The sequence below is a fragment of the Rhinoraja longicauda genome, chromosome 3 (genome assembly GCF_053455715.1).
Source record: "Rhinoraja longicauda isolate Sanriku21f chromosome 3, sRhiLon1.1, whole genome shotgun sequence".
Taxonomy (NCBI): Eukaryota; Metazoa; Chordata; class Chondrichthyes; order Rajiformes; family Arhynchobatidae; genus Rhinoraja; species Rhinoraja longicauda.
In genome coordinates this window covers 75871620-75884358 of record NC_135955.1, presented here as the reverse complement: position 1 = coordinate 75884358, position 12739 = coordinate 75871620, and the positions used below count along the sequence as shown (strand labels likewise).

Sequence of the window (12739 nt, the reverse complement as noted above, 5' to 3'; positions counted from 1 at the left end):
CACCATCAATGTGTTGGACTCATAGAAACATAGAAAATAAGTGCAGGAGGAGGCCATTCGGTCCTTCAAGCCAGCACCGCCATTCATTGCGATCATGGCTGATCATCCACAATCAGTAACCTGTGCCCAACTTCTCCCCATATCCCTTGATTCCACTAACCCCCAGAGCTCTATCTAACTCTCTCTTAAATTCTTCCAGTGATTTGGCCTCCACTGCCCTCTGTGGCAGAGAATTCCACAAATTCACAACTCTCTGGGTGGAAAAACCTCCTTCTCACCTCAGTTTTAAATGGCCTCCCCTTTATTCTAAGACTGTGGCCGCTGATTCTGGACTCCCCCGACAATGGGAACATTTTTCCTGCATCTTGCTTGTCCAATCCTTTATAATTTTATATGTCTCTATAAGATCCCCCCTCATCCTTCTAAACTCGTGAATACAAGCCTAGTCTTTTCATTTTTTTTGCATATGACAGTCCCGCCATCCCAGGGAAGGGGGGGGGGGGGGTGGTGGTGTTGAACTGCAGTTGATGAAGAACAGCAAATATATTTGTTTTTATTGTCTAAGAGAGGTTCTAGTTACAGCCAGTCAGCTGCTTTGAATAAGCAACATCAAAATGCAAAAGGAACCATTTCAGGTCGTCACCCATTCCTTCTCTCCAGAGATGCTGCCTGTCCCGTTGAGTTACTCCAACATTTTGTGTCTATCTTCTGTCCTATCTAATGGCAGGTTTCCACATTGGCTTTAACAGTCACCTCCGGCCGACAAAAGGGGATGGAAGCAAGTCATTCTCCATTCCAAAGTACCAACTAAACAAAAGACACATAATTCACCTGTTGCGCCGTTGGAAGCTGCGCAAGTGCTGTTCCATCTGAGTTTTTGATCCGGGCTGTCCCAGGACTCTGCGATGTTACAGCTCCAAACCGTCGCGTTCCCGGTCAGTTCCTTGTGTTCTGCCCCAGATTCTTTTATGCCTAGCAAATATTCCCCCGCAGAGAATTAAAACTCAAAGCTTAACGTTGTTTTTTAAAATATATTAATTCGGGAACAAGGCAAAATAAATTCATTCAAGAAACGATATTTATATCCGGGTGATTAAGCACACCAACTCGAAAGTGAAAATAAAAGTGTTTCTGGTAGCGTGCAGCTCGCTAGTTGGACCGAATGATCAGTGGGTAATACGGGGAGGTTGAAATTAACAGCGACTCTCGCTTATAGTGAATTGTAAGTGAAGCAGCAATCTATATTGCACCTTAATAATTGGTGTATAAACGTCTGTTTAACCTCAGTAACTAATGCCGTTGAAAGAGGGTATTGTATATTTCAACGTTGTGGAAGTATAATGAGAACTAATTAATTGGCCTGCTGATGCAATTTCTGGTAAAGATCGATAATAGCTGTGGCAAACGCTTTGTTAATAGCAGCAGATCGGTGCCTTGCAGCAATCGAACGCAATTGCGGAAATCCCAGGGTTCCGTCTTTTCTCGCAACCTGCACGTTTAGAAATGTCTTCTTCAGCCTGAAGAAGGGTTTCGACCCGAAGCGTCACCCATTCCATCTCTCCAGAGATGCTGCCTGTCCCGCTGAGTTACTCCAGCATTTTTTTTGTTGCATCTTCGGTGTAAATCCGCAGTTCCTTCCTAGACGTTTAAAATTTAAGTTACCCGGTACTGTTCAATTGATTTATTCACAAAAAGCTGGAGTAACTCAGCAGGTCAGGCAGCATCTCGGGAGAGAAGGAATGGGTGACGTTTCGGGTCTGATGTCGGGGGTGGGACAAAGGAAGGATATAGGTGGAGACAGGAAGATAGAGGGAGATCTGGGAAGGAGGAGGGGAAGGGAGGGACAGAGGAGCTATCTGAAGTTGGAGAAGTCCACGTTCATACCACCGGGCTGCAAACTGCCCAGGCGAAATATGAGGTGCTGCTCCTCCAATTTCCAGCGGGCCTCACTATGGCACTGGAGGAGGCCCATCACGGAGAGGTCAGACTGGGAATGGGAGGGGGAGTTAAAGTGCTGGGCCACCGGGAGATCAGTTTTGTTAATGCGGACCGAGCGCAGGTGTTCAGCGAAGCGATCGCCGAGCCTGCGCTTGGTTTCGCCGATATAAATAAGTTGACATCTAGAGCAGCGGATGCAATAGATGAGGTTGGAGGAGGTGCAGGTGAACCTCTGTCTCACCTGGAAAGACTGTTTGGGTCCTTTGATGGAGTTGAGGGGGGAGGTAAAGGGACAGGTGTTGCATATCGTGCGGTTGCAGGGGAAAGTGCCCGGGGTTGGGGTGGTTTGGGTAGGAAGGGACGAGTGGACCAGGGAGTTACGGAGGGAACGGTCTCTGCCGAACGCAGAGAGGGGAGGGGATGGGAAGATATGGCCAGTGGTGGGGTCCCGTTGTAGGTGACGGAAATGTTGGTGGATGATATGTTGGATCCGCTGGCTGGTGGGGTGGAAGGTGAGAACGAGGGGGATCCTGTCCTTGTTGCGAGTGGGGGGAGGGGGAGCAAGAGCGGAGCTGCGGGATGTAGAAGAGACCCTAGTGAGAGCCTCATCTGTAATGGAGGAGGGGAAGCCCCGTTTTCTGAAGAACGAGGACATCTCGGAAGCCCTAGTCTGAAACACCTCATCCCGGGCGCAGATGCGGCGTAGACGGAGGAATTGGGAGTAGGGGATAGACTTTTTGCAGGGGACCGGGTGGGAAGAAGTGTAGTCCAGATAGCTGTGCGAGTCGGTGGGCTTGTAGTAAATGTCCGTCACTAGTCTGTCTCCTGTGATGGAGATGGTGAGGTCCAGAAACGGGAGGGAGATGTCAGAGATAGTCCAGGTATATTTAAGGGCAGGATGGAAATTGGAGGTGAAGTGTATGAAGTCAGTGAGTTCTGCATGGGTGCAAGAGGTAGCACCAATGCAGTCGTCGATGTAGCAGAGGTAGAGTTCGGGGATGGGGCCAGTGTACGTCTGGAACAGGGATTGTTCGACGTACCCGACAAAGAGGCAGGCGTAGCTAGGGCCCATGCGAGTGCCCATAGCTACGCCTCTGGTTTGGAGGAAGTGGGAGGAGTCAAAGGAGAAGATGTTGAGGGTAAGAACCAGCTCTGCTAGGCGGAGGAGAGTGTTGGTCGATGGGGATTGGCTGGTTCTACGGTCGAGGAAGAAACGGAGGGCTTCGAGACCATCCTTGTGGGGGATGGAAGTGTAGAGTGACTGGACATCCATGGTGAAAATGAGGGAGTGGGGGCCTGGGAACCGGAAGTTATCCAGGAGATGGAGAGCGTGTGAGGTGTCTTGGACATAGGTGGGGAGGGATTTAACCAGGGGGGATAGGATGGAGACGAGGTAGGTAGAGATAAGTTCGGTGGGGCATGAGCAGGCAGAGACAATGGGTCTGCCGGGACAGTTGTGTTTGTGGATTTTGGGTAGGAGGTAGAATCGGGCCGTGCGGGGCTGGGGAACTATGAGATTGGAGGCACTGGGGGGTAGATCGCCGGATGTGATGATGTCGGTGATGGTGCTGCTGATAAAGGTCTGGTGTTTATCGGTGGAGTCATGGTCCAGGGATAGGTAGGAAGAGGTGTCTGATAGTTGTCGTCTGTCCTCGGTGCGGTAGAGGTCAGCACGCCAGACTACCACAGCCCCTCCCTTGTCAGCGGGTTTAATTATTAAGTCCGGGTTGTTGCGGAGTGAGTGGAGGGCTGCATGTTCAATTGAGTTGCTTCTTTCGTTGAATGCAAAACAGGTTCAAATTACAGGACAATGAATCTTCATTTTAATCATTTGCAACATTCAAGAAATGTATAATTGAATACTTGCTATTGTCTTAGAAATGTCTTAGAAATTTTATCAGTCCGTGGGAGCACATGGATTGGTGACGTTTCGGGTCGGGACCATTCTTCACATTACCATTAACTGATCTATTTATGATTGGTGATGTGTGAATTTCTGTAATGGTGTAAATTATTTAGATTTGAGTGCAGCGATGCAAGCTGATAGCTCATCGTTACCTTCTCGACGGCGATTGGGCATAGGCAATTAAATGATGACGAGGCCTGAGAAGCCCTCAATCCTTGAATGAGTGGGGAAAAATCAAAATCAAAGGATGCAAAGTAAATCAGGGGATAGTAACATTAGGATTAGGTTACAGACACCAAAATATTTTGCAATAAAGTTGTCAGGAATAATAAATTTGAGGCAACTTCCTGCAATTAGGTTGCTTCAGTACAGTTAATGTCACAACACACTATGCAGTTTTTCCCCAGGAACAAAGCATTTACTGATGCAGCTATAATTACTGGGATTATTTAATTATATATTGGATTTATGTTTCGTAGTTGTTGGAAAACATTAGTGTTTCACACAGGATTTGAATGTTCAACAATGAAGTGATAATGGTAAAGCTGGTATCTTAAAAGTATTGTAAAATTAATTTCCCTGCAAACGGGAAAGTTCATTCATTTTCTGCATCTGTTTTATAACGATTATAAATCCAACAATTTAAAGTAATAAATTAGTTCATATTGTTGATTCTGCATCATTACTAATGCTTTGTACTATTTAATTCCTCTGCAGTTTGGGCAATGCTGTTCAAGATGATGTTCTTTGCTGTTGGAGTGCTCTTTCAGGTCATACTGTGTCTTGGTGGCCATGAAAATAAAGACTTTCCCTCAGCCACAAATGGTCAGGTGTTTCCATGGAACAAGATAAGGCTCCCTGACAGGATCGTTCCAGTCCACTACAACCTTCATGTACACCCAAATTTGACCACTTCAAACTTCACGGGATTAGCTAAGATCCAGGTTCATGTCAGACAGGAAACCAGTGTCATCATCCTCCATGCCAAGCACCTGGATATCAGCAGGGCAACTATCGCATTAACCAAAGATGGAGTTACTCACCCAGAAAGCATTTTGAATATTTTAGAATATCCACCTTTTGAGCAAATAGCACTAGAGAATGCCAAGCCTCTGGATAATGGAGAGACTTATATTGTTAACATCTATTATACAGCCAATCTATCTAATGGTTTCAATGGCTTTTATAAAAGTAGTTACCAAACACCAGAAGGGGAAAAAAGGTAAGCCAATAACATATTTAAGTTAAGAAAACATTTGTACTCTTTAACAAACTGTAACTCACAAAACAACAGAGAATAATTCAAGGTTAATTTTGTATTTATATAATCACATAAAATTGATGTGGGTATACAGATATTTTACTTTCTGGTAAAAATGTAACTAAATGAGTACTCCTAGCATGTATCCTATACTATTTTATATTAAATAAAAGGAAAAGATTTGAGAAATTGGCCTGTACAGTGCTATTTTACAATTTTGTAAATCATTTTTGTTTGAAGAACCAAAATTTGAAAATATCCAAGGAGAAACCAATTTACCACAGAACCTTAACTAATTACTGTACCCCAAAAGTCAATTATGTTGACATTAATACGTTTTAACTATGTTTCTTTTCTATTTAAATGATCCAATTTAACCCCATGAAAATCAAGTTGATGCAAAATATAATTCTCATTCTGACAACGGTGGATATCGGTAAATAGCGTGGTATCTCTGGAATCAATCTCCCTTCCATTGACTCCATTTACACCACACTGCCTTTTCAAGGCCACCAGCATAATCAAGGATGAGTCTCTCCCCAGTATCTTCTCCCCTCTCCCATCAGGCAAGAAGTTTGAAAAAACACACATCCAGATTCAAGGAGAGTTTCTTCCCAGCTGTTATCAGGCCATACTATCACTAACCAGAAAGCAGTCCTGAATTCTCATCTATCTCATTAGAGACCCTCAGACTATCTTTAATCAGACTTTATTGGACTTTATCTTACACGAAATGTTGTACCATTTATCCTGTATCTGTATATTGTAGACAGCTTGATTAGCTGCGAGGAGGATGCTAGGAGGCTGCAGAGTGACTTGGATAGATTAGGCGAGTGGGCAAATAAATGCATGGCAGATGCAATATAATGTGGATAAATGTGAGGTTATCCACTTTGGCGGCAAGAACAGGAAAGCAGAGTATTACCTGAATGGTGACCGATTGGGAGTAGGGGAGATGCAACGTGACCTGGGTGTCATGGTGCACCAGTCATTGAAAGCAAGCATGCAGGTGCAGCAGGCAGTGAAGAAAGCGAATGGTATGTTGGCATTCATAGCAAGAGGATTTGAGTTTAGGAGCAGGGAGGTTCTGCTGCAGTTGTACAGGGCCTTGGTGAGACCGCACCTGGAGTATTGTGTGCAGTTTTGGTCTCCTAACCTGAGGAAAGACGTTCTTGCCTTAGAGGGAGTACAGAGAAGGTTCACCAGATTGATCCCTGGGATGGCGGGACTTACATATGAGGAAAGACTAGATAGACTGGGCTTGTACTCGCTGGAATTTAGAAGACTGAGGGGGGATCTTATAGAAACATATAAAATTCTTAAGGGGTTGGAGAGGCTAGATGCGGGAAAATTGTTCCCGATGTTGGGGGAGTCCAGAACCAGGGGTCACAGCTTAAGGATAAGGGGGAAGTCTTTTAGGACCGAGATGAGAAAACATTTCTTCACACAGAGAGTGGTGAGTCTGTGGAATTCTCTGCCACAGAAGGTAGTTGAGGCCAGTTCATTGGCTATATTTAAGAGGGAGTTAGATGTGGCCCTTTTTGCTAAAGGGATCAGGGGGTATGGAGAGAAGGCAGGTACAGGCTACTGAGCTGAATGATCAGCCATGATCATATTGAATGGCGGTGCAGGCTCGAAGGGCCGAATGGCCTACTCCTGCACCTATTTTCTATGTTTCTATGTAGTCTTTCCGCTGACTGGTTAGCATGCAACAAAAGCTTTTCGCTGTATCTCCGTACACATGATAATAAACTAAACTGAAACTAAACTAAAACTAAAAAAAAATTCAGAATGTCACTAAATGTAATGGGAAGCTTTCTTCTATGAAGGATTTTCCGCAAAGGATAAATGCTAACTGCTACTCTCAAAATCTATTACTGATAATGTGCCTCTTCAGATGCTCAAAATGCCTGTTTTGTGGACCATATTCAGTAACGGTATTACGGGAATTCCATTTCACGCATCATCGTTGAATATTAACTTAAGATACAGAAAACAGTAATATTTATGCTTATTTTGTTTTGATGTTTTCAGTTGAATATCTATCCTATCTCAACGTATAACAATACTGCAAAGCTACTTTGTTCTGTTCCGATTTACTATCAACTCCAGGAGCTTTGTTCATTTTTTGTGTTTAAGAGGGAAATATTTGCACCCTAATTAAGGGTTGCCTTTGCAAGTCTAGTTTCATATTGGCCACCGTTGTCGGCAATGCTTTCCGCTGCCATTGCTCTAAGCTCTGGACGTCACTTCACTTCACTCCATCCCATGACCATCCACCTCTCTTTCCTTCTTGGGCATCCTTAAAATCAAAATCAAGCTTTTGTTCATCTCTTTTCTTAACTCATAATGTGATATGGACTTCAGTGTTTTCTCATAATGTTCCTCTGTTTTATAATGCTCACGTCATCACAAATATTGTTGTCGCCTTGAGGATTGCAGCGAGATTATTTTAAAACCAAATGAAACTTGGAACATTTTTTCTGTTTATTCAAACTAAATTCAATCCTAATCACATAGGAGGAAATATATTTTGTTTCACTTGAAATAATTTGTCCCTAAAAATACCACTGGGCAAAGCTCACTGCCTGCATTGCTGACAGCTTGGCCTGGATAAAGAAGGCTGAGTGAACATATCAACATTCTTCCTTGTCCACCCCACCTTGCCCACAACTAGTGAGGCCTACCAAAAGGCTTCAAAGGCCATCACTGCAACAAGAAAAAGTTGGAAAACAGATATATTTTAATTTTTTTTTAAAGGGACGGGGTGAATTAACAAATAACATTTCTCTGACATGATGAAGACAAGTGAGACTGAGTGACTGCTTTGTGACTTTATAGCATTTGATATTCAAGTTGAATGTGACCAAAGGTGACATTTTAAGTGGCTTTCCCCATGGTTTACAAGGGATCTGACTTATGTCACTTCAGATGTATAAACAGCACATCAAAATAATGTAGAAATGTTTTCTTGTTTATTATTCATATTTAAATTTAATTTATGAACTATTTGTGTATCTTTCTGCAGAATCCTTGCGTCAACCCATTTTGAACCCACCTCGGCACGGACGGCCTTTCCATGTTTTGATGAACCGTCTTTTAAAGCCAATTTCTCAATCAAGATAAAAAGAGAAAAGCAACATATTGCACTGTCCAACATGCCCATTGTATGAAATTATGTTACTTAATAGTGCAAATCTCCCAATTTCTAATCATTGGGCCTTTTTATGTAGTCAGCAACCTTGTGCCATGTGAATGCAATAATGTCATGCCTTGCACGAGGTGTATCTAGCAAGTCTGTCTTGACTATACTTTAGCTTCTTTCCTGAATTTATTCTGTAGGTTAAATCTGTGCCAACAGCAGGAGGACTTTTTGAAGACCACTTTGACGTGAGTGTGAGGATGAGCACCTATTTGGTAGCATTCATTGTCTGCGATTTTAAATCCGTCAGTGCAGTAACATCAACAGGAATTAAGGTGAGCCATATTATGGTTTTAACTATCCTTTACCAAAAATCATCCAATTGCTGGGTACACAAACAGTATCCTACACATTAGGGACCATTGTACAACTTACCGAAGCCAATTAACCTATAAAACGGCACGTCTTTGGAACGTGGTAGGAAACCGGAGCACCCGGATATGGGCGGCATGGTGTAGCAGTGGTAGAGTTACTGCCTTACAGCGAATACAGCGCTGGAGACCCGGGTTCGATTACGGTTGCTGTCTGTACAGAGTTTGTATGTTCTCCCCTTGACCTGTGTGGGTTTTCTCCGAGATCTTCGGTTTCCTCCCACACTCCAAAGACATACAGGTTTGTAGATTAATTGGCTTGGTAAATGTAAAAATTTTCCCTAGTGAGTATAGGATAGTGTTAATGTGCGGGGATCGCTGGTCGGCGCGACCCGGTGGGCCAAAAGGGCCTGTTTCTGCGCTGTATCTCTAAACTAAACTAAACTAAATACCCAGAGAAAACCCATGTGGTCACAGAGAAGGTACAAACTCTGTAAAGATAGCGCCCATAGTCAGGATTAAGCCTGGGTCTTTGATACTGCATCACTGTGCTGCAGTGGTGGACCATAATCTGTGCTATGCTTTATACATATCATACCAATCAGTGATCTTAGCCAGCACTCTTAAAGATAGGTTCTTGTGGTCCAGTTACAGGTCACTTTAGGCTGAGCTACTACATTGGAATTAAAGTACAATCCAATATAAAGGTCACTAATCATGAAGAGTTAAGATCGTAGGTAATTATGATTCTGGGATTAATTAGTTGAAGGGGTAAAATTAAATTAGGAAAATGTATTAAATCTGCAAATTGGAGATTAAGTCTGGATGTATTCTCAGTCAAAGTCATCCTCTCCCCCTGGGGATGCCTCAGAAGAGTATCTTCAAACGTCAGTTCTGCAAAAAAACACTAATATGGTACATGGTTATTTAATTCTTCTATTGACTTCAATGTAATTAAATTTGGAGACCAAGCAGAATGTGTTGATGGTCCATGTGGTAATAATGACATGAGATGCATTTCAAAGTACCCGTGATTCAAATAAAACCTGACAAATTCTGAAGCCTTTGCATTCTGTTAGACAATTTTTTCACTGAATATGCAGACGCGCACCTTTCATTAATGGGCCTTTGATTCCAACAGGTTTCTATTTATGCTACTCCACATAAATGGAATCAGACGCATTATGCTCTGGAAGCAGCAGTGAAACTGTTGGAATTTTATGAACATTACTTCAATATCTACTACCCACTCCCAAAGCAGGGTGAGTCAAACCCAAGTTTTCAATAAAGATATGAGACAAAGGATATTGTACAGTCAAGCAGTTTCAAAGGTGGTGGGAGGATTGGATTCAGCAAGTGGAAAAGGAAGGTAGTAGATGGGAAGGAGATGGGAGAAGGAGGGTTACAGGTGGGGTGGACATGAGGAGATTTGAATATGTTAGAAAATGATGTTGGAGTTTTGAGCCGGTTGGGTTATGATCTGATGCTTGAAGTACTTCAGATCATGAAGCATTTTGGAATATCAGCACTGAGAAAAATGAAATTATAAGTGCAATTTCTTTAATTGTTGGAGAATATTTTGTTCTATCAAGGGATGGAAATTAAGTTTAAATTAATAAATTAATGAAAAGTTTCTCTTTTCATTATATGATAATTGTAACAATTGTTGCTTTTAAAGGTGATGTTCAAAGAATATACGCTGAGCATTGTTGCATTTTTAGATCTTGTTGCAATCCCTGACTTTGAGTCAGGAGCCATGGAAAATTGGGGATTAACCACTTACAGGGAGACGTCTCTACTGTATCATCCGGCAACATGTTCCGCATCAGATAAACTGTGGATTACCATGGTGATAGGTCATGAACTGGCACATCAGGTATTGTTTACCCTCCTGTAATGTGCGTTCATATATCTGTAGTCAGCTTCAAGAGATTATTGCTTGCCATTTGACTTCAGACTGTTACCAATGTAGTTTCCAATTCCAGGAGGCAATGGTCACAATATTTATTTGCAGCTCCATTACAAATACGTACAATGGATAAAACAAAAAAATTAACAGCATCACTCAAAAGGTAGATTCCCCGCCCAACAGCCGCCCAATTGGACTGATTGACCATCTTGTGGCATTTAAGCAGCAAAAGAAAGAGTAAGGCTTTTGAGTTTGAGTGATAAGTGTGGGTTAGCATCATAATCCTTAGTAATTAGATCAGGAGTTCAGGGAAATACAGTAATTTATTTTATTATTGTTTGAAAGAGTGAGATCAAGGAGGGATTGGGGTTTTGGATTGTATTGGGGGGAATCTTCTGAGGTCTTCTGGCTCTACAGTGCAGATTAAGGAGAGATTTTGCTCTTCATGATTTGGATTGGGGTAGGAGAAAAACTGGTACCTAAGGTTTGCCTTGGGGAAATTGAGGGATAATCAGGAACTTGATATTGGGGATTGTGTGGTGTTTTTGTGGTTTGTACTGGAGGGAACTCCAGAGGAACTTAGCATAATTTTAGTTTCAGAGAGAGAGAGAGAGTATATGTGTAGGGGGGTGGGGGGGAGGAGAGATGTGAGGGAGAGTGTGGTATTTGTTATTCGGATGAGAAGACCGGGAAAATTGTTTTTTTTATCAGAGCCAACTGAGGAGCAAGTGTGATGTTCAGTATTTGGCAGAGGGAAAATTTAGTATCCTTGCGGGACATTGGTGAGAGATTTGGGTATTCAGTAATTTCGTCATGAATAAGGTACTGGAAGTGTCTGATTTAAGATTTAAATCAGAGTTCAGGGGGGATAGCAGCCATCCAAGCCTGCACTGGTCGTGTATGCTGAACAGAATTTTGTACAAGTGCTGTTGTATGCCATTAAATCTGATGCCACTATTTGTAAGCAATCAGAATGCATAGATGAGCAGGAAGCAATTTGCTGACCTTCAGGATATAGGTGATGTTGTTTCCCTATTGATAACATTCTATCATGTATGAATATTGCATGCAAATAAAATGTTCAAATCATTTATTTTAATGCTTTCCCTATGTTCCACCAATATTTCCTAATTAGCTTTTACCTTTTGCACGAGACCAAAACTAATTTATATATCATGTTAGTTTAAATACTTTGTGTTATCATACCATAGTCATCAGGTGTTGTATTAAGTTGTTGAAACTGGATGAATATTCTTGTAAATATTAATTAATACTTAATTCCTGAATATACATTCACATTACATCGCTTGATTATAAATGAGTATTTCTTTTTTAAAGCGCTCATTGGACCCTCCAATTAACATTGTATTTTTTTAGTGGTTTGGTAATTTAGTGACAATGGAGTGGTGGAATGACATTTGGCTGAATGAAGGCTTTGCCAGGTACATGGAGTTTGTCTCTGTCGATGCCACTTACCCTGATTTGCAAGTTGTGAGTATGCATCTTCTTACTATTAATCGGTTCAGTAACAGGAGAATAATAGGCTGAACTTAATTATTTTGTTTAATATTAAATCTTTTTCAGGGTGACCATTTTTTGGGCACATGTTTTGCAGCAATGGGAAGAGATGCAATGAATTCCTCGCGTCCCATATCTACATCAGCAGAAAATCCTACTCAGATAAAGGAAATGTTTGATACTGTTTCCTATGACAAGGTATTTGAGGGGGATAGTTCGAAATAACTGGCAACCTAATGGAAGAGATTTTGAAACATCATGACTGACTTGTGCGTTTGGTGATATACCAAAGGAATAATTCTCACAAATACATGAACACTAAATTCTATGTTACAAGTAAGGCAAACAAAGGCTGAGTGGATTCTGATATACAGTATATTTAGTACATACTGATCAGTGACTAGTGGGGTGCCGCAAGGCTCGGTGCTGGGACCCCAGTTATTTACAATATATATTAACGATTTAGACGAGGGAATTAAATGTGACATCTCCGTTTGCGGATGACACAAAGCTGGGTGACAGTGTGAGCTGCAAGGAGGATGCTATGAGGCTGCAGGGTGACTTGGATAGGTTGGGTAAGTGAGCAGATGCATGGCAGATGCAGTATAATGTGAGGAAATGTGAGATCCGCTTTGGTGGCAAGAACAGGAAGGCAGATTATTATCTGAATGGTATCAGATTCGGAAAAGGGGAG

General features: G+C 42.1%; 2 protein-coding genes across 4 annotated transcripts in view; one reads left to right on the top strand and one right to left on the bottom strand.

Annotated features, from left to right (window-relative positions):
* Positions 1-1143, bottom strand: part of erap1b (endoplasmic reticulum aminopeptidase 1b) — a 57917-nt gene extending 56774 nt beyond the window's left edge. Inside the window, exon 1 of the mRNA XM_078396458.1 lies at positions 832-1143. The gene's annotated coding sequence lies outside the window, so the exon portion shown is untranslated. The remainder of the gene's footprint in view (positions 1-831) is intronic.
* The window catches only part of erap2 (endoplasmic reticulum aminopeptidase 2), a 35374-nt gene that overhangs the window by 298 nt on the left and 22337 nt on the right, over positions 1-12739 (top strand). Inside the window, exons 1-8 of one of the 3 annotated variants that reach the window (XM_078396462.1) lie at positions 915-935; positions 4562-5066; positions 8134-8272; positions 8448-8582; positions 9760-9880; positions 10340-10494; positions 11905-12018; positions 12112-12243. In XM_078396462.1, coding sequence (XP_078252588.1) covers positions 4570-5066; positions 8134-8272; positions 8448-8582; positions 9760-9880; positions 10340-10494; positions 11905-12018; positions 12112-12243 — 1293 coding nt within the window. In that variant the 5' untranslated portion in view covers positions 915-935; positions 4562-4569. Of the gene's footprint in view, positions 1-914; positions 936-1142; positions 1223-4561; positions 5067-8133; positions 8273-8447; positions 8583-9759; positions 9881-10339; positions 10495-11904; positions 12019-12111; positions 12244-12739 lie in introns of those variants that run through there. The other 2 variants (XM_078396461.1, XM_078396463.1) reach the window with 2 other exon arrangements.